This window comes from Podarcis liolepis (assembly GCF_965112155.1).
Source record: "Podarcis liolepis genome assembly, chromosome: 7".
Lineage (NCBI taxonomy): Eukaryota > Metazoa > Chordata > Lepidosauria > Squamata > Lacertidae > Podarcis > Podarcis liolepis.
In genome coordinates, this window is record NC_139561.1 from 87,809,406 (window position 1) to 87,835,805 (window position 26,400).

The following is a 26,400-nucleotide window of genomic DNA, read 5'->3' on the forward strand; positions in this document are numbered from 1 at the left end:
CACCTTTGCCGCGGCTCCGGGGCGGATACTAGCAAGGGGAGGAGGTGCATTGTGCGCCCCGACACCCCACTGTGGCGGGCGCTGTACTGGCTGTGACGTCGCATGGGGGTGGTGTGTGCGTTAGTCACGCACCGTCCCGATGTCACCTTCCCGCCCGCCCGCTACATTGTAAGGGGCATGTACGCTGGTCACTGTTTTGAAGGGGAGTAAAGAACACACACACAAAAAAAGGTAACTTGTTAATTTAACGTTTATTTCTATGAGGAGGAGTAATTCTGAGGGGTCAAACAAAGAAATAATAAAAAAGTGACAAAAAAGTTATTTTTATAATGACGAGTTTTGCGGCTCCCAGTTTTTTTTCCTTCGGAAACGGGTCCAAGTGGCTCTTTTTGTCTTAAAGGTTACAGACCCCTGACCCAGAACAAAGGCGTGCTCGCCCTTATACAGTGGTACCTTGAGTTACATACGCTTCAGGTTACATATGCTTCAAGTTACAGACCCCGCTAACCCAGAAATAGTACCTCGGGTTAGGAACTTTACTTCAGGATGAGAACAGAAATCGTGCGGCAGTGGTGTGGCGGCAGCAGGAGGCCCCATTAGCTAAAGTGGTGCTTCAGGTTAAGAACAGACCTCTGGAACGAATTAAGTACTTAACCCGAGGTACCACTGTAATTGCCTTCCCTGGAGCAGAAGACCACCCCTCCCTACGTCATACCTACATCACAGAAGGGGTGTAACCCAAGACCACCCCAAACAAACATCAAACCTACATCACAGAAAAGGTGGTCTACAACAGAAATTTGAATGTTGTTGTTTTTCCTGTCTGTCAGGTTATCTGATAACACCTTTCCTGATTGCCTTTCCTGGTAGTCTGGCCATTCCTTTGAGATGGTGATTTCCAAATTCCTGAGACAATGGGAAGGTTCCTTCACCCCCTCCCTCCTTGCAGAGAAAACATTTGGTCAGTTTGGGAGTCAAAATGGTTTCAGGACAGTCTTCCTGTGCTGCTCCAGACATGTGGTCTGTATGTGCTTGGTTGGTACATTTATTATATATATAAAGGTAAAGGGACCCCTGACCATTAGGTCCAGTCATGACCAACTGGGGTTGCGGCACTCATCTCGCTTTATTGGCTGAGGGAGCCGGTGTACAGCTTCCGGGTCATGTGGCCAGCATGACTAAGCCGCTTCTGGCGAACCAGAGCAGCGCACGGAAACGCCGTTTACCTTCCCGCCGGAGCGGTACCTATTTATCTACTTGCACTGGTGTGCTTTCAAACAGCTAGGTTGGCAGGAGCTGGGACCGAGCAACGGGAGCTCACCCCGTCGCGGGGATTCGAACCACCGACCTTCTGATCAGCAAGTCCTAGGCTCTGTGGTTTAACCCACAGCGCCACCCGCGTCCATATATATATATATATATATATATATATATATATATATACACACACACACACACACACACACGTACACACGCACATATATATATATAAAAGACCTTAATCTTTTGCAGCTGTGCAACCACTGGCTCCCCGAGGAAGGTGCAGGGCTGCTCCCATGATTCTTTGCAACTTAACCAAACCTAGCCAAATATGCCCTTGGTCACACCAGAGGCCCATTGGCTTCCTTGGCCAAAGTGTTAGGTGGCTCCCACAATCCTTTGCACTTGTGCCAGAAGCTCATTGGGTCCCTAGTCCTAAAGGCATGGCGGCTCCCATGATCCTTTGCAGCCTGACTGGGTTCTAGCTAGTACCTTGTAGTATCTTGCCCAGCTAAGAAGCCCATTGGCTAAAGTGAAGAGCCACTCCCACAATCCTTTGCTGTTATACTTCAGCCAAGCTAGACGCGCGTTGACTTTCTTGGCCAACATCCAGGAAAACTCCCACAATCCTTTGCGTTGTCCTCGGCCTGAGATGTGTGGGTGGGATCCGTTTTAACGATTAGAGTGGATAGGCCTTTTGTGGAGGGAAAATCCCGCCTCCTGTTTTATTTTATTGGCTCAAACTCACAAGGGACGGAGGAGGGGGACTGAAATCGCGCTCACCAATTAAAATAAAGAGCACGGGCTTTAAGTCCAATGGTTTTCAGCGAGCAGGGCGACGGACACAAAAACTAGCCAATAAAATTGACGCAGAGAGACAATGCGTTCCGTTATAGGAACAAATATGCACGAGGGTGTCTTCTTTCGATATGGCCCAATCAGACTTTGCGTTGCTATGATGGATACTCCAAGTACCCAATAAGACAACAGGAGGGAACTGCAGCGTTTTCTGGGAGCCAACGGTTTTCTGGAGAAGAAGGAGGGCGCTCCATGAGAGGCAATGCGGTGGGGCGGGATGCCGACTGGAGAGACGTCGTTTCCGTCCAATTAATTTGAAGGGACGTCTGATGGACGCTGCCGCCGCCCAACCGGGCTCGCCGAGCCTCTTGAAAAGCAGGCGCGAAAGCGAATCAATCCGGCAGGCGGGAGACACCCGATCCAATGGCGTCGGAGGGCGGGACGCAGGTGGGTAAGGGAGCCGCTGGACCCAATGGGCGCCTGGGCGCTGCTGAATGACGGGAGGCGCGCCCAATCGAGGCGTACCTAAGGTGGGAGCGAGGGTGGGCTGCTGTAGTGCGGGCGCCATGTCGCGGCGGAGGTGGCGCGGTTCGCAGAGCGGCGAGGGCGGCGGCGGCGGCTCGGGACGCGGCGGAGAGATGGTGAAGATGGCCGGCGGAGGCGGAGGAGGCGGGTCGGGGCGCTACTATGGGGGAGGCCCTGACGGCGGCCGCGCGCCCAAGCGCCAGAAAACGGAAAACGCGGATCACGGCCCGGGAGGAGCGGCCGGCGGAGGCGGGGTGAGGAGAGCCAGGGCCGGCGGCGGGGCGGGAAGGGCCTGAGGAGAAGGAGGAGGAAGGCCGCGCGGCGGTACTTGGCGGGGGGGGAGGGGAGGGGGACGTGCGCGCGCAGCGTGGAAAACGAAGCCAAACGGGCCTGGTGGCGGAACCTCCATGCGCAGGAGCAGCCTACCCCTCCCGGGAACTTCGCGCCGCCTTCGCTGGACGTAGCGGAAGCTCAAGAGCGGAGCCTCCACGTGCGGGAGCAGTCTACCAGAGGCAGGCGGGCGTCGGCCTTTCCACGCGTGCGCCGGCTTCCCTAAGGGGGAAACAAGGGCCCTACTTCTACGCGAATGCAATTCTGGTTCTAAACGCAGCATAAGGGGTCTCTCTCTAGTATAGTGTATTTTTCAGTATAGTATATTTTATTATTATTATTTATTAAAATAATATTAATAATTTCAAAACTGCAAAAAATAAAAAAACAACAACACTACAATACATGGAAAAAGAAACAAACAAAAAAGACATAAAAACCAATGCAACAATACAGCAAAAAGATAAAAAGGAAGGGGGGGGAGACACAAATCCCTTATTACATATCTTTAACTTCCATTTGCTTGCTTCATTGACCTCCTCACACCTCCCTTTTTGTATTCTAGTTTAATTGATTATTTCAGCAAATTCTTCCCAACTTTCTCAATTTTTACTAAATAATTTATCTTTACCTATTAATTTACCTATACTATAATAATTAATAGTATAGTATATTTTATTGTATAGTATAGTGTATTTAAAAATGGGGTTTCAGAGTTTTTAGGGGGTTTTGAATGTTTTATGTAGTTTTTCAATTTCATTGTTCTGTATGGGACAATGACAATAAAGAGATCGTATATCGTATTGTATATCTAACCCTAAAAACGCTTTGGATTTCATATTCGGTGTAGTGCATGCAGATGTACACACACATATACAGTGGTACCTCGGGTTACAGACTCCGCTAGCCCAGAAATAGTACCTCGGGTTAATAATAATAATAATAATATATTACAGTGGTACCTCGGGTTAAGTACTTAATTCGTTCCGGAGGTCCGTTCTTAACCTGAAACTGTTCTTAACCTGAAGCACCACTTTAGCTAATGGGGCCTCCTGCTGCCGCCGCCGGAGCCCAATTTCTGTTCTTAACCTGAAGCACTATTTCTGGGTTAGCGGAGTCTGTAACCTGAAGCGTATGTAACCCGAGGTACCACTGTATTTATCCCCATTCACTCTGGGCAGTTTCCAATACAATAACCTATTAAACATTAAAATCTTCCCTAAACAGGGCTGCCTTTAGATGTCTTCTAAAAGTTTGGTAGTTGTTGTTCTCTTTGACATCTGGTGAGAGGGCGTTCCACAGGGCGGGCGCCACTACTGAGAAGGCCCTCTGCCTGGTTCCCTGTAACTTGGCTTCTCACAGCGAGGGAACCGCCAGAAGGCCCTCGGTGCTGGACCTCAGTGTCCGGGCAGAACAATGGAGGTGGAGACGCTCCCTCAGGTATTAAGGTATTAAGAGGTATTAAGGGTTAAGAATTTTGCTTCAGGATGAGAACAGAAATCACACAGCGGCAGCATTAGCTAAAGCGGTGGTTCAGGTTACAAACAGTTTCAGGTTAAGAACAGACCGCCAGAACGAATTAAGTTCTTAACCCGAGGTACCACTGTAGATAGATATGGGTACAGTGGTACCTTGGGTTACATACGCTTCAGGTTACAGACTCCGCTAACCCATAAATATTACCTTGGGTTGAGAAATTTGCTTCAGGGTGAGAACAGAAATCGTGCAGTGGTGGCAGCAGGAGGCCCCATTAGATAAAGTGGTGCTTCAGATTAAGAACAGTTTCAGGTTAAGAACGGACCTCCGGAACGAATTAAGTTCTTAACCCGAGGTACCACTGTACATGTTTATAAAGGCACACAAGGAGACCTGTGTAAACCTGCAGTTCAGCTGCCTCGTTTTTTGCAAAGGTTGGGAGGGGAATTTGGGAGGGTGCTGGTTTTTTCCCAGGGGACAAAGATGCAGTCCATAATAGTCCCTGCTGAATGCCAGGCGCATGGCAAAGGCCTCGTTATTTTAGCAGGTATTTTAAGGCAATTCTTTTGCTTTTGTAATGAATATTCATGGCTCTTACTCTCTTTATGATGGTTGTTTTTTTTTTTTTTTAAATCCCCACCACTTAGAAATTCTGAATGAATACATAGCTAAATCCGAAGCGGAGTACGCCCATTGAAACCTATGAAACTAAGTTAATTGGGTCAATTAACTTCCTAGGGTCTACTATGAGAAGGATTAGCATTGAATGCCCCCATGACGCCTCACTTTGTGTGCCCTTTCCTACCCTGCTGCCCACCAGATGTTTTGGACTGCAGCCCCAGTTGTAGTCCAAAACATGGAGGGCAGCAGAGTGAGAAAGAATGTACTGACGTAATTGAACAGGGTAGTAGTAGGTGTGAGGTGGTACTGTTTTGTGCTCCACTAAAGGACTCTTTGGGGACGCGGGTGGCGCTGTGGGTTAAACCACAGAGCCTAGGGCTTGCCGGTCAGTGGTTCGAATCCCCGCGACGGGGTGACCTACCGTTGCTCGGTCCCAGCTCCTGCCCGCCTAACAGTTCGAAAGCACATCAAAGTGCAAGTAGATAAATAGGTACCGCTCCGGCGAGAAGGTAAACGGCATTTCTGTGCGCTGCTCTGGTTCGTCAGAAGTGGCTTAGTCATGCTGGCCACATGATCCAGAAGCTGTACGCCGGCTCCCTTGGCCAATAAAGCGAGATGAGCACCGCAACCCCAGAGTCGGTCACGACTGGACCTAATGGTCAGGGGTTCCTTTACCTAAGGGACTCTTTATCTTTAGCAACTGCCACAAACTTTGATGGCTGGTAGACTGGGTGACACTTTAAAATAGACATTACACCTGTGAAGTAGAGGGACTTAACTCATAACTTGCAAGCAGAGCCTGGGAGTATAGGGCAGCATAGCTCTCAAGTACCAGATACAAGGCACAGAACATGGGGTCGTTGTCACCATCTCTCCTCCGATTCTGCACCAATTGGAAATGGCAAGCTCAGTAAGATGGTGCCCTTCATTCTGATTTACCGAGTTTTTCTTTAACCTCATCCTTAATACATAGGCAAAGTAGTGTGTTGCTAATAAAATTATATTGATAATAGGAGAAAGTTTAGGGTTCTTTTTAATTAACCCCAAATTTGCTATAGTTCAGCTGCCAAAAGCAAATTTCAGGAAAAGCAAACAGCTCCCCCCCCCCCCCCAATACATCGTGGTGTGGAGGAAATAAAATGTAGTAACAGTGGTGGGTACATCTGGGAAGAATACCTTGCTCCACACACTCTGAGGTGCTAGGCAGGACAAAAGCTCTTTTTCAGATTTCTGATGGGATTAGGACAGTTCATTGCTAACACAGTGGAACCACAGGCATGAAGCAGTCACAGAACCTTGGATGAGGGTTTGTGTTGAAATAAGGACTGAACCTCTTGGCCAGAGGTGGCCAACCTTTATTGACCAGAGGGCCACATTAACTTCTAGCTCACCCTCCTGGAGCCACATATGAGTGCAGGCTGTGGCTGCACCACGCTTGGGTATGAGGGCCAGCATGGTGTAGTGGTTAAGAGCGGTGGACTCGTAATCTGGTGAACCGGGTTCGCGTCTCCGCTCCTCCACATGCAGCTGCTGGGTGACCTTGGGCTAGTCACACTTCTCTGAAGTCTCTCAGCCCCACTCACCTCACAGAGTGTTTGTTGTGGAGGAGGAAGGGAAAGGAGAATGTTAGCCACTTTGAGACTCCTTCGGGTAGTGATAAAGTGGGATATCAAATCCAAACTCCTCTTCTATACTCGGCTAGCACATACAGGTAAACACACAAAGGTACACAGCCTCCTCCTCAGCTGATCTGTGCAGATTAGCCAAGGGGGATGATTATTGCCCCTTCTCCACTCATCAAGTCATGCTGTCATCAGGGTGTTGGGCTCATCCACCTCAGCACTGTCTCTACTTTTGCCTCTGCCACCAAAATTGGGATGGGGACATAAAAAGTGCTTGGTATCAGGCCACCAAACTAAGACAAATCCAGAGATCCTCAACTAGTGAACTCCACTGTCTGCTACTAGCAACATGGACATCTCTGGAAGAAGTTTGATTGGCTTGTGAGAGGAAATAATGATGACTTTAATAGAGGGTGCTTTTCACAGTGTGCCCAGATTGAGAATAGGGAGACTTTTGTAACCATCAGTTGCAAAGTAGTATCCCCCCCCCCAAAAAAAAGAGTCTCAGGTGAAGGCATGAGTCTTAATTTCTCTGGGGGAAATAACTGTCTTCTACCGTTCTTGGCAGTAACCTCTCCAGCTGCCCAAGGGCAACTTGGTTATCTTTGCTCAGACTGACAAGACTGGTTTTGTTTTGTTATTTTAAAAATAAAGAGTCTAGGTTTTTTCAAATTTACTTGCCATTGGGAGGGGTAGTTACTTTTCTCACAGAAAAAAATGTGACATTGTGGTGTTGGAAATGAAGCCTATATTTTGATCTAGAAATGTGTAGTATCAGGATGGAGCCTGATACTATACCAGGATGGAGCCTCTTAATTGTTAAGTATATAAAATAAAATGCTTGAGTGTAGCAAAGGAGGCTTTGGAGAGTCAAGTTAATACAAAAAGTTTTTTCTTAATGTTTGATTACTCCACTGAGGAGGTTCCATGTCTTTTTGCTTGTGGGGCAATTCCTTTTTTTTTTTTTTTATAAAATTTTTATTGGTTTTACAACATTTTTAAGAAAAACAGACAAACACTAAAAATGACAAACATACACGTATAGTTTCAAACATATTTTCATAAACCTCTTTTCTTGGACTTCCCCATACCCCCCCTCTCTGCATCCCAATGTCCATAGTTCAACTAGCAACTCCCAATTGTTACTTTCCAATCTCTATCATCTTAGTCCTCTTTTATAATCTGACCTTATATCCCTGTACCCCTTTGTTTCTGGAAACCACGGCATTTTAGCATTCATTAAGTTTATAGTAGTCCTTAAGATAACTTTTGAATTTTCTCCATTCTTCTTCCACCGTCTCTTTTCGTTGGTCACGGATTCTGCCTGTCATCTCGGCCAGTGTCATATAGTCCATCACTTTCATCTGCCATTCTTCCAAAGTGGGTAAATCTTGTGTCTTCCAATACTTTGCGATGAGTATTCTTGCTGCTGTTGTGGCATACATGAAAAAAGCTCTATCTTTCTTTGTCACCAATTGGCCGACAATGCCCAAGAGAAAGGCCTCTGGTTTTTTAGAAAAGGTACATTTAAGTACCTTTTTCATTTCATTATAGATCATTTCCCAGAAGGCCTTAATCTTCGGGCATGTCCACCAAAGGTGATAAAAGGTACCTTCAGTCTCTTTACACTTCCAACATTTGTTATCGGGCAAATGATAGATTTTTGCCAGCTTGACTGGGGTCATGTACCACCTGTATACCATTTTCATAATGTTTTCCTTTAAGGCATTACATGCCGTAAATTTTATACCGGTGTTCCATAACCATTCCCAGTCAGCTGACATGATGTTATGTCCAGCATCCTGAGCCCACAGCATCCTGAGCCCACCATCTCTCGTTCGGACAAAAACCACCACCATCAGAAGAAGAGCAACAACTTGGAGCTGTTGGAGGAGCCTCAGGAAAATAACAAGATGGCTCTGCAATTCCTTAGTTGGAATTGTAATGGGCTCAATGGGCCTTTGAAGAGAAGACAAGTATTTCATATATTGAATAGAGAACAATTGGACTTGATATGCTTACAAGAAACTCACATAACCAGAGCCCACAGGAGATTACTTTCAAACAAAAGGCTAGGACAAGAATTTATTTCATCAGACAAAGTTAAGAAGAGAGGAGTTGTAATATATGTGAAGGAGAAATGGGCTCCAAAAATGATATTCAAAGATGAACAAGGGAGATATCTGGCTGTGGAGATACAAGTACAAGGAGAAAAATTCTTAGTTGTTGGAATTTATGCACCAAATGAAGGCAAATCCGACTTCTTTAAGAGACTTCATGAAACTTTGATGGACTATCTGGATTACAATATGATAATTATGGGAGACATGAATGGCGTGGTCTCCACCAATATGGACAAGGCACAAAGACTTACAGTCACCAAAGAAGGGAGACTCCCTAAGACTTTTTTCGAAATGACTGAAAACATGGACTTGATAGATATTTGGAGAACAAGGAATCCTCTGGAGAGAGAGGGAACCTTTTTCTCCCAAGCAATGATGACCTGGACCAGAATCGATCAAATCTGGGTTACTAGTGGAATGGCTCCAAAGATTAAGAAAGTGGAAATCTGCCCAAAAACTTGCTCCGACCATAACGCCGTGAAGATGGAGATGAAACTCACAATAACTGGTCAATTTAGATGGAGAATGAATGACACCCTCTTTCGAGATAAGGAGATTCTCACGAAGGCCCAAAAGACCCTAAAAGACTATTTTGAAATAAATTTGAGGACCGACGTGGAGAAAAGAGTGATCTGGGACGCAAGTAAAGCGGTGATGAGAGGATTTTTGATTCAACAAAACTCAATAAAGAGGAAAAAACAAAATGAGAAAAAAGAGAAGATTCTGGAAATGATAAAGGAAGGAGAGAGGAAATTAAGAACAAAACCAAAGTCTCAGGATATTTTAAGAGAGATCAAATTATATCAAACACAATATATGGAATTGATGAACCAAGAGATTGAATGGAAGATAAGGCAAATGAAGCAAAAGACTTTTGAATCAGCAAATAAATGTGGCAAACTTTTGGCATGGCAACTGAAGAAAAGGCAGAAACTAAATACAGTTACAAGCCTAGAGGTGGATGGAAAGAACATATCCAAACCCAATGAAATCAGAAATTGCTTTTTAAGTTATTTCAAAAAACTTTACACCCAAGGCCCGCAAAATGAAGAAGATATAGACAAATTCCTCGGAAAATATGGACTACAAAACATCTCTCATCAAAGTAAGATGGACTTGAACCAGAGAATCTCAGAACAAGAGATAGAGGCTGCCATTCAGAATATGCAACTGGGCAAATCTCCGGGACCAGATGGACTGACTTCCAGATACTACAAATCGCTGAAGGAATGGTTGACTCAACCACTAAGAGAAGTTTGTAATGAGATCCTTGAGGGAAAAAAGGCACCTGAATCGTGGAAAGAGGCATATATTTCACTCATACCAAAGTCAGAGACTGAAAAGACCCAACTTAAGAACTACCGCCCAATATCTCTGCTTAATGTGGATTACAAAATTTTTGCAGACATTTTGGCAAAAAGATTTAAAAGAGTCTTGATGGAGAAGATTCATAAAGACCAAGCAGGCTTTCTCCCTAAAAGACATCTAGCAGACAATGTAAGGAATGTAATAGATATTTTGGAAAAGCTAGAGGTGAATATAAACACTAAAGCAGTATTGATCTTTGTGGATGCGGAGAAAGCCTTTGATAATATTTCTTGGAGTTTTATGAGGAAGAATCTTCATGGGATGGGGGTAGGTCAGGGTTTTGAGAATGGTATGGCTGCAATATATTCTGAACAAAAAGCCAAACTGATTGTAAATAATGTTGTGACTGAGGAACTTAAGATAGAAAAAGGAACACGACAGGGGTGCCCGATTTCCCCATTACTTTTCATTTCAGTTCTGGAGGTGTTGCTGAATATGATAAGAAATGACCAGCAGGTCAAAGGTGTGCAGGTCGGAGCTAAACATTATAAGTTAAGAGCGTTCGCAGATGACCTAGTATTGACTTTGCAAGAGCCAAACACTAGTACGAAAAAGGTTTTAGAAATAATACAACAGTTTGGCCAGGTAGCTGGATTTAAGTTGAACAAGCAAAAAACCAAAGTTTTAGGGAAAAACCTAACAGATATGGAAAAGGAGAAATTTCAAGAGGAAACAGGTTTGACTGTGGTCAAGAAGGTCAAATACCTAGGGGTTTACTTAACATCTAAGAATCAGAATTTGTATAAGGACAACTATGAAAAATGTTGGTCAGAAATTAAAAAAGATTTAGAAATATGGTCAAATTTGAAACTGTCAATGTTAGGCCGAATTGCAGTAATTAAAATGAATGTATTGCCTAGAATGTTATTTTTGTTCCAGACCTTGCAGATTATTGATAAGATGGAATGTTTTAAGAGGTGGCACAAAGATATCTCGAAATTTGTCTGGCAGGGCAAAAAGCCCCGAATTAAATTTAAAATATTGACAGATGCTAAAGAAAGAGGGGGTTTTGCCCTGCCGGACCTAAAATTGTACTATGAGGCAGCAGCTTTTTGCTGGCTCAAAGAATGGATGCTCCTCGAGAACACGGACATCTTGGATCTGGAAGGTTTCAATAACGCTTTTGGTTGGCATGCATATCTTTGGTATGATAAAGTCAACAGTGCCTTTAAAAATCACATTGTCAGAAAAGCATTGTTTAATGTTTGGATAAGATATAAAGATCTATTGGAAAACAAAACCCCTAGATGGGTGTCACCAGTGGAGGCTAAAGCAGTGAAGAAACTCAATATGGAGGTCGGATGGCCGAAGTATTGGGAAATTTTAGAACAGGATGGAGATAAGTTCAAACTACAAAGTCAGGAGAAATTGAAGCATAAAGTAGAAAATTGGTTCCAATATCGTCAAATAATGGAATTTTTTAAACAGGACAGGAAAGTCGGTTTCCAGGTGGAAAAATCAAAATTAGAAACCGAACTGTTAGAACCCAATACTAAGAATTTATCTAGAATGTATAACTTGTTGTTGAAATGGAACACACAGGATGAAACAGTTAAATCGGCTATGATAAAGTGCTTGTGGGGCAATTCCTAGCGAGAACTAACCTTTGTGTAAAGAGGCTATTCTTCATTTGCAGCTAGAGTGGTTTGCAGTAGAGAACAAAGTTTTTCTCTTCTTTCGCCCCTGGCAGGAGAACTATGATGATCCCCACAAACCAGCTGCTTCCCCTGTCGTCCACATCAGGGGCCTGATCGATGGTGTTGTGGAAGCTGACCTTGTAGAGGCCCTGCAGGAATTTGGCCCCATAAGGTTAGGAGTGGGCAAATTGGGCATCTGACGAGATGGAATGGAGGATGGTTGGACATTTGTGTGGTGCTGACTACTTTGGCAGTGTAAGCAGTCTGGTTCCTTTTCTTCCCCCAAGCTATGTGGTGGTGATGCCCAAAAAGAGGCAGGCTCTGGTGGAGTTTGAGGACATCTTGGGAGCCTGCAACGCTGTGAACTACGCAGCTGACAACCAGATCTACATCGCTGGGCACCCAGCCTTTGTCAACTACTCCACCAGCCAGAAGATTTCACGCCCCGGCGACTCGGATGATTCTAGGGGAGTCAACAATGTTCTTCTCTTCACCATCCTGAACCCCATCTACTCCATCACAACGGTGCGTAGTGATGCTGCGTGTACTCAGCCAGAAACACTTGAACGTAATTGGTCCATGTCTTTGTTGGGGGCCCCAGGGTTCATTTCAAACACGGTGCAGGTGAATAAATTATAGCTGCCAGGATAATTGCTGTCGTTGCAAGTCCATCCAGGTCCACAAAATAGCTTGCCTGGATCCTAGGGTGGATGGCAGCAGTGTGTTCCATTGTTTTTGAAGATGCTCTGTTGCCTTTTCTCCGTTGCCTGTGGTTTTCTGACTAGTAGTCAGATCTACTAGGTTAGTGTCTGACCTTCCAGATGTTGGACTCCAGGTCCCATCAGTCTTTTTCACCGTGGCCAATGTCAGGGACTAGGAGGGTTGTAGGCCAACAACATCTTAAAGGCCGTATGTTCCCCAGTTTTAAAAATATGCAATTGTTTTTCATCTTACAGGATGTGCTGTACACCATCTGCAACCCATGTGGCCCAGTGCAGCGGATTGTTATCTTCCGAAAGAATGGTGTCCAGGCTATGGTGGAATATCCTTTTCCCCCCTGGTGTCTAGGAAACCTGTAGTAATTGAACCATGTTTGTCCTTGGAATAGTTCAAAATAAGTGCCTAGCAGCTTGGGCAAACAAATTGCTTTTATCTGTTGTCTCAGGCTTTTTGACAATAACATTTGCTGTGCTACTAGCCTGAAGAAAGATTATTACTGTTCTGTCTTCATTTGAGTTTCAGTGAGTAGTCTCCTACTTCAGCTCCTCAGAAAACAGTTACAGTGGTACCTCGGTTTTCGAACGCCTCCATAGTCAAACATTTTGGAACTCGGAACGCCGAAAACCCAGAAGTGCACCTTGGAAGTCGAACAGGAAACACGGCTCCTGTTTTGAGTTTTTCATTTTGAGACTTCCACTTCCGGTTTTCTGACATTTCAGAACTTGAACAGACTTCCGGAACGGATTATGTTCGAAAACCGAGGTACCACTGTACTTCTGTTTTGTGGACTCCCTTGACCAGGGGTAGGCAACCTAAGGCCCATGGCCACAAGCAGCCCACGGGTCGTTTAACCGGCCCACGAGCTGCCCCCGAACTGAGCCGCCCACTTGGCGAGTCCCTGCGTGTTGCGCTAAACTGGTGCAGAACAGCGCGGGGGCTCGCTTCCGCAGCACCAGAAATCTGAAATCACGTCTATGCAGATGCTGGTAATCATGTCTGCACCAGATGCAAATGCCAGAAATCGCGGGCATTCACATGCGCGTGTAATCCAGCCCACGGAGGGATCTCCGCTGGAGTGAACCGGCCCAGGCGAGGTAAACCTTGCCGACCCCTGCCCTTGATAGTCTGCTCTACTGTGAGAGCATAGGTTTACAAATCCCCAAGTCCTGTTTGAGCCTCTGGCTTTGGTCAAGGCCTGGAGCCACCTGGGAATTGGCAGAACACTGTGTCAGGCTTGTTCACGCGGCCCTCACCTGATTACCTGAGCACTATGCTTGCACACCACAGGTATCTCCACCACTAACCTGAAGGAGCAGTCTCTACAATAGAAGGCAAGAGGCAATTGCAGTTTCAGTGGGGTGGGTTTAGTTCTGAATGCATGTGATCTCAAGCTGGACATATGAGGTGGAAGGGAAGGCAGTTCTAAGACACTGATGTACGTCTGAAAGGGTCCAACAACAAGAACTTCAAAGTTGAAGCAATAATAATAATAATAATAATAATAATTTATTATTTATACCCCGCCCATCTGGCTGGGCTTCCACTCTGGGCGGCTTCCAAAAGAATATTAAAATACTATGATACATCAAACATTAAAAGCTTCCCTAAACAGGGCTGCCTTCAAATGTCTTCTAAAAGCCTGGTAGTTGTTGTTCTCTTTGACATCTGGTGGGAGGGTGTTCCACAGGGCGGGCGCCACTACCGAGAAGGCCCTCTGCCTGGTTCCCTGTAACTTGGCTTCTCGCAGTGACCAGAAGGCCCTCGGTGCTGGACCTCAGTGTCCGGGTAGAACGATGGAGGTGGAGACGCTCCTTCAGGTATACTGGACTGAGGCCGTTTAGGGCTTTAAAGGTCAGCACCAACACTTTGAATTGTGCTCGGAAACGTACTGGGAGCCAATGTAGGTCTTTCAAGACCGGTGTTTTTCCGATGGCCAAAAGGCTGCCCCAATTTCTCCCAAGGCTTCCTTAACACTACAAACATTTGACTCTGTGCAGAGCGCTCAGAGAGCAAAAGCTTCTCTGAATGGGGCTGACATTTATTCTGGATGTTGTACTCTGAAGATTGAGTACGCAAAGGTGAGTGTCACTTTTCAGAATTTGATAGGGTTCTTTGTGCCTGTAGAAGCATCTTCTGCATGATCCTTGGTGAATTGAAAGGGAGATGACCCTTGCCATCAAAAATTTGTATAAGTATTCTGTCCCTTAGTTCAGGTATGTCACTCCCTGTTCCAGGGCTTGTGGAACAGGGCTATTCTACAATATGTTTTTTCCAGCCCTAAAGCAACCCTTTCTAATGCTGCTCCCTCAAAAAAAACCCACTCCTAAAACATACTGGTTTGTGCTCTGATTTGTGTTGAGTCTTGCTTTCTCATCCAACACAGCATTAGCTACATTATGTTACTGCTGGCCATAAGGGGAATCACAAAAGTGGAAAGGGCGTGAAGTCTACACATGCTGACTAATCAGTGGAACATGTTGTTAAAAAATTGTGGCTAACAGCAAAGAAGACTCAAAATGCATGGGGGAATAAGTATATGGGTTGTTGCCTGCAGTAGCAAAAAGTACACCTGCCAAGTTAATGTTACTGACTAATGGGCTAAAGTTGGGTCAGTAATGGTCACTGTACCTTGTTAATGGCTCTTAGACTGAACTGGGTGAATTGCTGGTCTGCCCTAACCTGTGCACTATATTGCACTCAACCATCAGTGCAGTCAAACTTTTGGAAGAGGCGTAGCTAAGGGCTGGCCACATAATTTGGACATCTTGCATTACTTTTGTACGGCCGTGTGTGTTTGTTTTTTAGCCAACCCGCCTGAATGTGTTCAAGAACGACCAAGACACATGGGACTACACCAACCCTAACCTCAGTGGACAAGGTAACCTTGATAGACTGCTTTGCAGCCACACATGAACCCTTGCCTTTCCCGTTGAGTAGCACACTTCATAGATCTGATTTGTGTGATGTAATGCCATTTGCCTGCTGTCCAGCATTGTGGCTGATTTTGGAAGTCTTGAGCTAGTGCAGCTGTGCTTTGACTTCTGACGTTTTTTGTAAGGCGTTATCAGGCCACCAGAGCCTTTTATTAAGGAGGCCTAATAAGACATTTAAGATACGCGGTTGTAAATAGTGACAAGTAGTTTCGAAGGGAAGTGTGCATTCTCATTGGCATGTTTAAGGTCTCCGGGACAACAATGAATTCACTTCCTCCACCCAGTATAGGCAGGGCCATGGGACCAGGCTTCAGTCACAGCGCCAGTTTCTCTGGCTCCACCTTCCTTTCCTTCCCTTGCCTAGGATAGTCTCCAATCTACTTGTGGCAAGATTCGAGAACTGGAACACAGCTTTGGGAATATGGTGGCACAGTTAAAAGGAGGTGGTTCCTGAAGTTGAACTTCAGGGCACGTGTGGAGCCTGTGTAAGGTACAGCTAACCAGGGTGAAGAACGGGCATCGCTAATACTATTTTGCAAAAGGCAACGCCAAATGGACTTTCAGGAAGCGCTTGATCCTGGAGGTATCACTTCAGGGAATGGCTGTTCTCATCTGCTTGAAAAACAAGGTGCATTGTTGAAAGCAGGAGCGTCAAAATGGCCTGTTGCCCCAACCCTGATCCAGCTGGGGGTGGTTGCATAGCACGTCTGCCATTCAGTGGGTTGGGTGTGGGCTCCTTCCCCCTGAGAAGTCTCAGGTGACACCTTGCTGTGCACATAGCACAGAGATGGTGAAGGAAGGGGGCTTTGCTCAGGCCGGAGGTAAAGCTGTGCATTAAGCTCACAGATATTTTTAGGAGCGAGGAATGTGGCCTTTCAGCTGGTGGTCTCAAGCGCCATTTCCTTGAAAGTGGAATTAAGGAGGATGAACAAGTTAGAAGGTTAACATGCTCCAGATCAGCCCACAATCGGCTGAAGAGCAGTGTCTTGGTTTCTGAACCGGAGGGGAGTGGCAGGTCTTATCTGACCCACCTTGTTTTAGCGACTTGTGTGATGCTGTCTTTTTGTGTGTTACACCGCAAGCAGTGTAATTCACACAACAGGCATTAAATGGGCTTAAAGATGGGGTTTGTGTGGTCTTGGACCCTTAATACTTCGGCGTTGCCCTGCCTTCCTCCACGGATGTAGAGATCACCAAGTGCTGCAGGGAAGCAGTTATGGGGGGCGGGCTGGAGGAAGCTGTTGATCAAGGGGGCTGGCCAAGGTCATTTTGGGCCCCACCCCATAGCAAAGCAAGCAATGGCATTACATGACTTGACATGAACATGACTCACTTTCTCCTCCAAGGTACATAACTAGAAGATTGTACAGATTGGCAGTGGCTAGTTGGCAGGGCTGTGCAATTCAGTTAGCTGCCTCCTGGCTCTCCTGTCTTTAGGCTGGGCAAAGAGGAGGTACACTAACCTGGCCTTTCCCCAGCTCTGAACAGTGCGTTCACACATGACCCTGGGGGAACCGTATGCTACTGCAGCCGAAGTCCTGAATTGCCTGTGATCTGCCTTCTGCTACACACGCTTTAACACCACACAGTGTAGGAAAAAAAAGCCAACCTTCCACTAGCTCTGCCTGGAGAAAACACGCAGCATCTTAACAAAGTACCTGAAAAAGCAGCAGATTTGAGTTCCAATTCTTTTACATCAAGAACACCACACCGCGATCCAAGAAACATCTACAAGCACAGAGTGAGACAGAGAGAGAATGAGAGAGAGAAAGACGCACCAGGCCACGACATTCTTACAAATCCAAAACAAACAAACCAAACCTTGAACCCAAGAATGTTACACAGAAACTAGGAAAACACAGACCAGATGGGTCTCAGACAAACGCACCAGCGCTCTTACCGGAGAACGGAGTAGATCCCAGAGACCCTCCAAGACATAGGACGCTCTCCATATCAACACGGTTTGGTTTGGGAGGGCAGTTTATCACTCCTTTTCTCGCAGTCCACGGCTGCCAACATTTATCAGCGCCGAGCGGAGACAGACAAAAAAACACCAAGTACCCAGAGCCCCCAGCTCCCTAGAGACTTGGGGGTGCTTTCTGCTCCAGGGGGCACTTGGGATCCAAGGCACATTCCATTATCAGAGGAGAGACATGCACACGGGAGACCTACACAGAGCCAGAAGCACCAAACCTGTTAACAGCACATGACAAAAACATCAGGAGATGCAACACGGAAGGGACACTCATTATTACACCTTTGTTATGTCCTTTTTTTCCTTGATACCATCTGAAGACAAACAAAAAACATCTCTGTGAGCCCTATTTTTACTTTAAAAAACTTTTTTTTACTTGAAATTGTATCAGTTTGGTGCCTGTTGACTTGTATTTGACTCTGAAACCATGTAACGCAGGGTCGCAGTGTATGTTTGATGGGACGCCATCTTTCAGAACTGTGCTTACACTGTTGAAGCGTCCAATGGTAAGAGAAATGCAGAATATGTATGTGACAATGGACATTGTACTGTGTACTACTGCTGTAAGTAGCCCTTTTCAATCTTTGTAATGACTATCAAAATAAACTGCAAAACACCCCTTTTTTTGTTTTGTTAGAGCAACAGTGATATTGTATGGATTGCTTAAATTCTTCTGCCTTGTATACAATCACGTGTTTTAACTTGACTGCTGTTTTTTTTGCTTTGCTTTTGGCGTACTCTCCTCAGTCTCTCGCTTAGTCCCTTTACCTTTGCTAGGGTTGGGTGGGGATGTTAGTTTTTTATATTATTATTCTTGTTGCCCTGAGTAGAACTGTCAAGTCCTTTGACTCCCTTCTCCTCTTCCTCCTCCCCTCAGCAAAGGTCACCTATCTTTATAACTCGTTTCCATGTTGATAAGGTTTGGCATGCTCTCAGACACCACAGGGTGCAGAAATTGAACTTCACTTAGGCCAAAAAGCAGCTGTTTCGAGGAGGACACTGGATCCAAATGCAAACCTGTGCCGACCACGACCTCGGAGTAGGTCAGACAAGTGGCAGTGCTCTGCTTAAAAGGCATATCAGCCTAGAAAAAATGGCTGGATTTGTAGCATTGCAAGAGAAAGCAAAATGTCCCCTTCCAGAGCTGCTGCCCCTCCTCCCTAGCTCAAAGTTTGTGTTTGGGGGGTGGGGTGGAGCTCTTTGTCTGCCTCAGGAGAAGAGTTAGGTGCACTTTGGACCCTTGAAAATGGGTAGACCTTTCGCCACCTTCTGTCTTCCAGTGGCTGGAGGCAGATCTTATTCTCAAGGTGTTGGAAATATTTAACTTAAGGGAGAGCCATGGGGGTGGACTTGTGACTTTCTAGCATCCAACACGTGCCCCAGAGATACAAGTGCCGGGCTTTTGCTGTCTTTTCCTAATGGCCTCCTCTTTTTGGACAGGTGAGCCAGGTGGGAACCCCAACAAGCGTCAGAGACAGCCTCCTCTCCTTGGGGACCACCCGGCTGAATATGGTAAGAGGCCGGCACACAGCAGCAGCATCCGGGGGAACAAACCCCAAATCTCTAGCCTCGCCTTGAGCTCTCGATGTTTGTTCCTTCCCCAGGAGGACCTCACGGTGGCTACCACGGGCACTATCACGATGAAGGCTATGGCCCTCCACCGCCTCATTATGAAGGGAGGCGGATGGGCCCACCTGTCGGGGGCCGCCATAGGGGGCCGAGCCGCTACGGGCCTCAGTATGGACACCCCCCTCCTCCACCCCCACCCCCGGAGTATGGCCCCCATGCTGACAGCGCAGTCCTGATGGTTTATGGCTTGGATCAGTCGAAGATGAACTGTGACAGAGTGTTCAACGTCTTCTGCCTGTATGGAAACGTGGAGAAGGTAATTAAACTGACTGTCTCCTTCTCCCAGAGCCTGCTCTGTCTTGCTCCTTTTACCCAAATTTGAGAAGCTCGGTCTCAGTCGGAGAACACATGTTGAGCTTGCTGGCAAAACGACAGTGCAGTTCTACTTGCCATCGTGATGATGGGTGGGCCTAGATTATCTTTCAGCAGTAGAGGTTAGGCAGCAGAAGATTACCCTTCCCCCTTGATTCAGAAGCAGACCTGTGCAAATGACTGGATGCCACTGGGAAGAGACACACTCAGTTCTCTTTGCTGAGCTCTAGCTCTCAGCTCTCTTTGTCATGATATCAGTTGTATACGGCGTTGAGATTACTTCCATGTCTCGTCTTCAGGCTCTTAAGTCAATAAGAGGGTGGCCACCTCTTTTCAGTAGCCCCATCTCCTCTTCCTCTCTCTGTTCATACCGCCCACTTGTGTGCCCCATCTTTCTGGGGCCATTCCACCAACACACCCAGGGTGATGAGCAGGGCAAAGCGAGCAAAGATTGCTGCTGCTGTTCTTGTTCCTTGTTCCTCTCACTGCTCTCTGTTGAGGTCAGATGAACAGGCAGCAACAGGAAAAAGGAAGAGAAGGGACACCTGGAGGTGTTGGTTGAAGCAGATACTTGATACTGTCAACCCCTGAAACTGATGAGTGTGAAATTTGACGGCAGTAGGATTCTTTCTGGGGGCTTTCTGATACTGGGAATTTACTCTTTTGAGAAGACAATTTTCATAGGTTCTCAGTCATTGAAAGTTGAACCAGAGTACCCAGAATGCCAAGAGTATTGAACCTCGTTCCTAATGCACCTGGAAAACAGGGCTGAGTTTTAAAAAGGCAAGTGGTTGCTGAGTAAGGGAAGCTCGTACTTGCAATTCAATTCAAAAATGTGCCTCCTGCAAACCGGTGGCCAAATGAAAGATGGTGGCGGGATTGGCGAAGGAATCTACAGGCAACTGAGGAAAGTGAATACTGGATACACTCTTGTGCCCAGTGTCCACACAGTAAATGCCTCCTAAAATGAGTGCAGGTTTGTGGCTGTACCTTGGGGGGTTTTGTCTCCAAAATGGATCGATCTGTGCCAACCGTTGACTGTGTTTCAACAAAGGTGTGTGTTTTGTTAGGTGAAGTTCATGAAGAGCAAGCCTGGAGCTGCCATGGTGGAGATGGCTGACGGTTATGCGGTGGACCGAGCAATCACTCACCTGAACAACAACTTCATGTTTGATCAAAAGCTGAATGTATGGTGAGTTCTGCTACCCCTAATTTTCATCAGGGCTCATTCATATATATATCATATCATTTTCAACCGTAATTAAACATACTTTTACATCTTATTCAATTTTTTTTTTACTTCCATCAGTCCTGTCTGAAAATTTTCCAATCTAATCTCCTAGTATGCATTTCTTATTTTTCCTATTACATTTCAAACTCATAACCAATATCTCTATCTTTTTCTACTTTGTAACACTTTGTATATTTCTCCTTACAAAACTTCTTGTAGTCCTACTAGCGTAATTTGTTGATTACAGTTGCTCTTCAAATAATTCATAGACTTCTTCCAATTTTCTGTAAATCTCTGGTCCCGCAGGTTTCGAATCCTTCCTGTCATTCTGCATAGTCCATTAATTTCGTCTGCCATTCTTCTTTTGTTGGAATTTCTTCTTGTTTCCATTTCTGGGCTAACAATACTCTTGCCACTGTTGCTGCATATATGAACAGTTTGACATCTTGTCTATTAATGTCTTGGCCTATAATACCAAGTAAAAATGCTTCTGGGTTTTTTAAGAATGTATATTTCAACATCTTTTTCATCTCATTATATATCATTTCCCAGACGTTCTTTACTTTCTTACATTCCCACCACATGTGATAAAATGTTCCTTCTTTTTCTTTACATTTCCAACATTTATTATTTGTCTTATACATTTTAGCTAATTTCACTGGTGTGATATACCATCTATACATCATTTTCATCAAATTCTCTCCTCAGGGCTCATTCTGCTCGGTTCTCTGCCCTTGAAGGCTGCTCCTTGCCCTTAACATTTGCCCGCTCTTAAGCTGTGCGTTTCCTTCCGACAGTGTTTCCAAGCAACAGGCCATCATGCCTGGCCAGTCTTACGGCCTTGAAGACGGTTCATGCAGCTACAAGGATTTCAGTGGCTCTCGGAACAACCGGTTTTCAACCCCAGAGCAAGCAGCCAAGAACAGGATCCAGCACCCCAGTAATGTGCTTCATTTCTTCAATGCTCCTCTGGAGGTGACAGAAGATAACTTCTACGAGGTAATGCCTCAGGCCCATCTTGGAGTCAGGTAACATAGAAAAGGGAGTTCGGCAGTTGGTCTGGCCAAGGGAGAGTCTCAAGAGGTGTGCCAAGGCCTGCTGCCCAGATGGATCACAGGCCTCGCCCGGTATTTGGCTCCCTAGGCGGATTGCCACATCATAGGTGTGGGAAGGAAGGGACGATGTGGCAGTGCTAAAACATTCTGTGAAAATAGGACTACAAGTTATTTGTCATGTCCCCGGCACCTTACATTGTAGATAAGTAACTGTTCGCCGTGCAAAAGCATTTTTCTTCTCTCGGATTTGGAAACGGAACATGACTTAACATGCATGTTATAAAAAAAAACTCTGCAATCAGTTTCATAACTTAACACTTGCGTTGTATTTTTATCCTGTCAGATCTGTGATGAACTGGGGGTGAAGAGACCAGCTTCAGTCAAGGTGTTTTCGGGGAAAAGTAAGTACATGCTGCAGTTTTCAAGCCTCAAAATGCTGCTACTCAGCAAGCAGGAATAAGGGCTGGATGGTGCACCTCAGCTAGCTAGTTAAAACACCGTGCTCCACATCAGGTCGTCCATTTTACCTTATACTGGTGTTCAGAACAGTGTTTGTTGAGGCAGCAAAACTAAGGCTGGCTGCAACATGCTTTCACTTGGGCCAGGGAAGAGCCTTGAAGATTTAAATGGTGTATGGGTGGGGAAACAGCATCATTTCCCTTTCTTAGCCACCCTGACCAGCCAGCCAGCCAGTCCTGTGCACATTCTCCATGTTGGCCCAACTATGTCTTCACTGTTAACGTCTTCATAGGTGAAAGGAGCTCCTCTGGCTTGCTGGAATGGGAAACCAAGGGTGATGCCCTGGAGACTCTGGCATTCCTCAACCATTACCAGATGAAAAACCCAAGTAAGCTCTGTGGGGTGTGCATGTTGTGGGCTGGAGGCCTTCCCCCCCCTTTACTCATTTTTTCTGGTCTCATTTTATGTAGAACAGTTTCCTCAATGGGTAATGGGTGAGCTGCTTTTTTCCTAAAACTTCCTGCTGGCAGGAAGTGGGAAGTGGAGTAGGTGCCAATAGGTTTCTGACACTTTTGGAATTGTTAAGGCAGCATCATCTATATGCTCCCCCCATGTTGCTGGCCTGCAACTTCATCCTTTACCATTGGCCACACTGGCTGGGGCTGATGGGAGTTACTGTGATGTTTGAAGGGCCACAGTTTCTGCACACCTGATCTAGGGCCTACTAGAAGCTCTGCTGTTGGGCTGCTGCTGCCACTACCACGAACATAAACTATGTTGAAAAGGGCAGGGGGGAGGGCAGGTTTCTGCATGGGCTCACTGCCAACTGGGCCTAAACTTTGAGGTTCAGCCTGTATTGTAATGGGCTCATTTTTCTGACCCCCCCCCCTTTCAATACTCTTGATACCATTGCTTTTGCCTACCTAAGTAGGCAAAAGGTCCCATCAGATTGGTCCAAATCAGAGATCACCAAACTTTAAAAACTTGTCCCATGAGCACACTCGCAAACTGGAGGAACTGTCATGGGGCATCCCAGCAGTGACACTCACCCCCTGGAAATTGCCCCATCTCCATTGTAAAGGTAAAGGGACCCCTGACCATTAGGTCCAGTCGCGGATGACTCGGGTTGCAGCACTCATCTCGCTTTATTGGCTGAGGGAGCCGCCGTACAGCTTCCGGGTCATGTGGCCAGCATGACTAAGCCGCTCCTGGCAAACCAGAGCAGCGCACGGGAACGCCGTTTAGCTTCCCACTGGAGCGGTACCTATTTATCTACTTGCACTTTGAGGTGCTTTCGAACTGCTAGGTGGGCAGGAGCAGGGATCGAGCAACAGGAGCTCACCCACCTTCTGATTGGCAAGTCCTAGGCTCTGTGGTTTAATCCACAGCGCCACCCGTGTCCCTGTCTCCATTGTAGTTACCCCTAAAAAAATGTTTTCTTCTGTAGCCAGTGAAGGAGTTTTTTCCAAGCTTAGTTGGAAGTGGGGGCATTTTCCCATATTGCAATTAGATGTTGTTTTTTAAAAGGGCTTCCAGTGGCTACAATAGAATTCTTCAGTCAAGCCTGTTGGCTGTGTGGGGGCCTAGACTCTGCATATACACCCATGGGCATGACACATACTCTAAGTAGATTGGAGTGTGTGGAGACAACAAATCTTGAAACTTATGTAAAGCCTCTTTTCACTGGTTCATCCCTCTGAATACCTACATCCCTTGTGTTGCCACAAAAACAAATAAAGCTCAGGGGACCCTGATGCATGTCTTCTCTTCTGCCTAGATGGGCCGTATCCGTACACACTGAAACTGTGCTTCTCGACTGCTCAGCATGCCTCGTAAATTTTGTTTGGCTCCTGCCAAGGAAGACTTCCTCCGTTACTCTTTTTGTGTGTGGGGGTTTTTTCAAAGTGCCCTGCATTCCTTTTTTTAAAAAAAGAACGAAAAAGCTTAAGTAGAGGCTGCCTGCAGCTATGTCAGCTGGGAAGAAGAAGAAGCCCTGTGGAGTTCGGGCGACATTTTAAAACTATTGTACATGTGACTTGTTCCCCCCACCCCCCCAGTCTTACAATGTGCTGCCTGTGCAACTTGGCACACCTTAATAAAGCTGTTTGGAAAATACCTCTGGTGGTTGTCTATATTGGTGGTGTAGTGGGGCTCTTGAAAAAGTTTGCTTGAACTTTGGCAGGGATTTTTCAAGTACAGAGGAGGGATGTACATGGTTAGTATTGGTGTGAGGCCTTTGTGTGTGGTTTTGTCCCCTTAACCTTTAATTTCATGGAAGGAGGCATAATGGAATTGTCAAGACTGACTGCTCAGAAATCAAAAACACTTAACTAGAATAATTTACTTATTTCTGGATTTATAATCTACACTTTCATGAAAAATACAGTGGTGCCTCGCAAGACGAAAAGAATCCGTTCTGTGATTCTCTTCGTCTAGCAGTTTTTTCGTCTTGCGAAGCAAGCCCATTGAAGGATTAGCGCTTTTAGCGGCTTATCTGCTGATCGGATCAGCTGATAAGCGGCTTAGCGGCTTAGAAAAAGGGGGGAAAGGGAAAAAAAAACAGCAGGAACTCGCAAGACATTGTTGTCTTGCGAAGCAAGCCCATAGGAAATTTGTTTTGCGAAGCACCTCCAAAACAGAAAACTCTTTCGTCTAGCGAGTTTTCCGTCTTGCGAGGCATTCGTCTTGCGGGGCACCACTGTAATAGCAATGTGGAATGCAGCATTTAAAAATAAAATCAACAGAAACATACAAATCATAAACACTGCTTGGATTAACAAATAAAATATTGGTAAACAAGTACGAAATACCTATTTGTCTAAACATAAAAAGTTTTCAAAATAGGTCTGGCAAAAAACACTCTTCTCTCTTCAATCTTTTACCAGTAGGGAGTTCCACAGGACATACTAATTCAAATGTGGACTCAGAATCTTCCATTTCTTCTTGTATATTCTGATTTTGAGAATTTGATGTCGTAAGCAAAGACTACAGGAATAAAAAGTGCAATGATAATGTGTGTGATGTGCTTGACTCCGTATGGCGCTCTCTCCCAGAGGGCTCAACTGTTTTATAGTCAAGGGTCAACCTTATTTACTTGGAAGTGGATTTCTCTTATGAGAGTGTGCATTTAGCAGCATTGCAGGCTAAATATTTATACAGTGCCTGCTTTAAAAATTCAGTGGCTTCCAGTCATGAACGAAACATCAGAAACTGCCATGGATGCTAAGAGGTGACCTCCACCTGCCTGCAACTGGTTTGTGTACCAGCTAAGTTTTCATACTCGCTCCAAAGTTGGAAAAACAGGTAATGAGGCGGTGTGACTGTGGTTCCTAATCTTCCCTACCATAATATTTTAACAGAAGCAACGCTTCAATTTTTGTAACGGTGAAAAACCAATGTCTATCCAGCCTTGAGTTTAGTAATAATTAGCATAAATTCAACACACACCCCTTCCCCAACCTCCCTTGTAACAGGGATGTTGAGCGAGAGATTCCTCCATTGCAGAGGAATGGACTAGATCCGGTGGCCAACTCCCAAGAAGCTGCCATCTACTCACAGTTAAAAACTAGTGATCTACCCCGTTTTGGGTGGTTCAGGTCTACATTGTTGAGAGGCAGGAGGAAGGCCTGTTTTGGGGGGTTTGGGTCAAACTTGTTGAGCTTTTTTGGGGGTGCAAAGTTGTTGAGCTATGGGGAAAGCCAGTGATCTACTAGACGTCCAGTGATCTACAGGTCAAACTTGGCGCTCCAGATGTTTTGGGACTACAACTCCCATCATCCCAGACCATTGGTTCTGGTTAGCTAGGCATGATGGGAGTTGTAGTCCCAAAACAGCTGGAGAGCCGAGTTTCCCTATGCCTGATCTACCTGTTGGACGTGCCTGGACTAGATGATCTCCAGGGATCAACTGCTGAACTCCCTTTTCTGTGTTGAATTGAATATTATTTTGGTCACAGACCAGTTCCAGCCCACATACAATATCAAGGAAGTCATAAAACACGATAGGGATACATTTGAATTTGCAATTAGGTATAACAGGGACTATACAGAAATAGCAACAGTTTAAAAATATATAAATTAAAACTTAGTTTTTCTGTGTTGCTTGGCTCCCAAGATGGGCCCTCGACTCTATGGCAAGGCAAACTTCACGCAGCGCTTCCAGTTTGCCCTTTCCCACGTGTTCCTTCCGGCGCAGCAAGAAGGTGGGAAAAGGGGTGGGGGCGACGAACCGATTGGATCGTGCGCGTACAGGCCCCGCCCCTTCCGCTTGCAATATTCTTTGCGGAGCAGAGAGAAAATAAGTGGGAGCGGCGAGGGTGATGATTGG

General features: G+C 45.8%; 1 protein-coding gene across 2 annotated transcripts; it reads left to right on the forward strand.

The window, feature by feature from the left end:
• The first annotated feature begins 2,191 nt into the window (after nt 1-2,191).
• On the forward strand, nt 2,192-24,189 carry HNRNPL (heterogeneous nuclear ribonucleoprotein L). 2 transcript variants are annotated; one of them, XM_083515883.1, is made up of 13 exons: nt 2,192-2,505; nt 11,814-11,932; nt 12,048-12,285; nt 12,717-12,802; nt 14,462-14,558; nt 15,286-15,358; nt 18,829-18,900; nt 18,993-19,273; nt 20,400-20,521; nt 21,358-21,559; nt 21,959-22,016; nt 22,367-22,462; nt 23,852-24,189. In XM_083515883.1, exons 1-13 carry the CDS (start codon nt 2,482-2,484, stop codon nt 23,908-23,910), a joined length of 1,527 nt encoding a protein of 508 aa, XP_083372009.1. In that variant the 5' UTR covers nt 2,192-2,481; the 3' UTR covers nt 23,911-24,189. The 2 variants fall into 2 exon arrangements, with proteins under 2 accessions (XP_083372009.1, XP_083372008.1); XM_083515882.1 differs by lacking the exon at nt 2,192-2,505 and adding an exon at nt 2,582-2,837.
• The last annotated feature ends 2,211 nt before the right edge of the window (nt 24,190-26,400 follow it).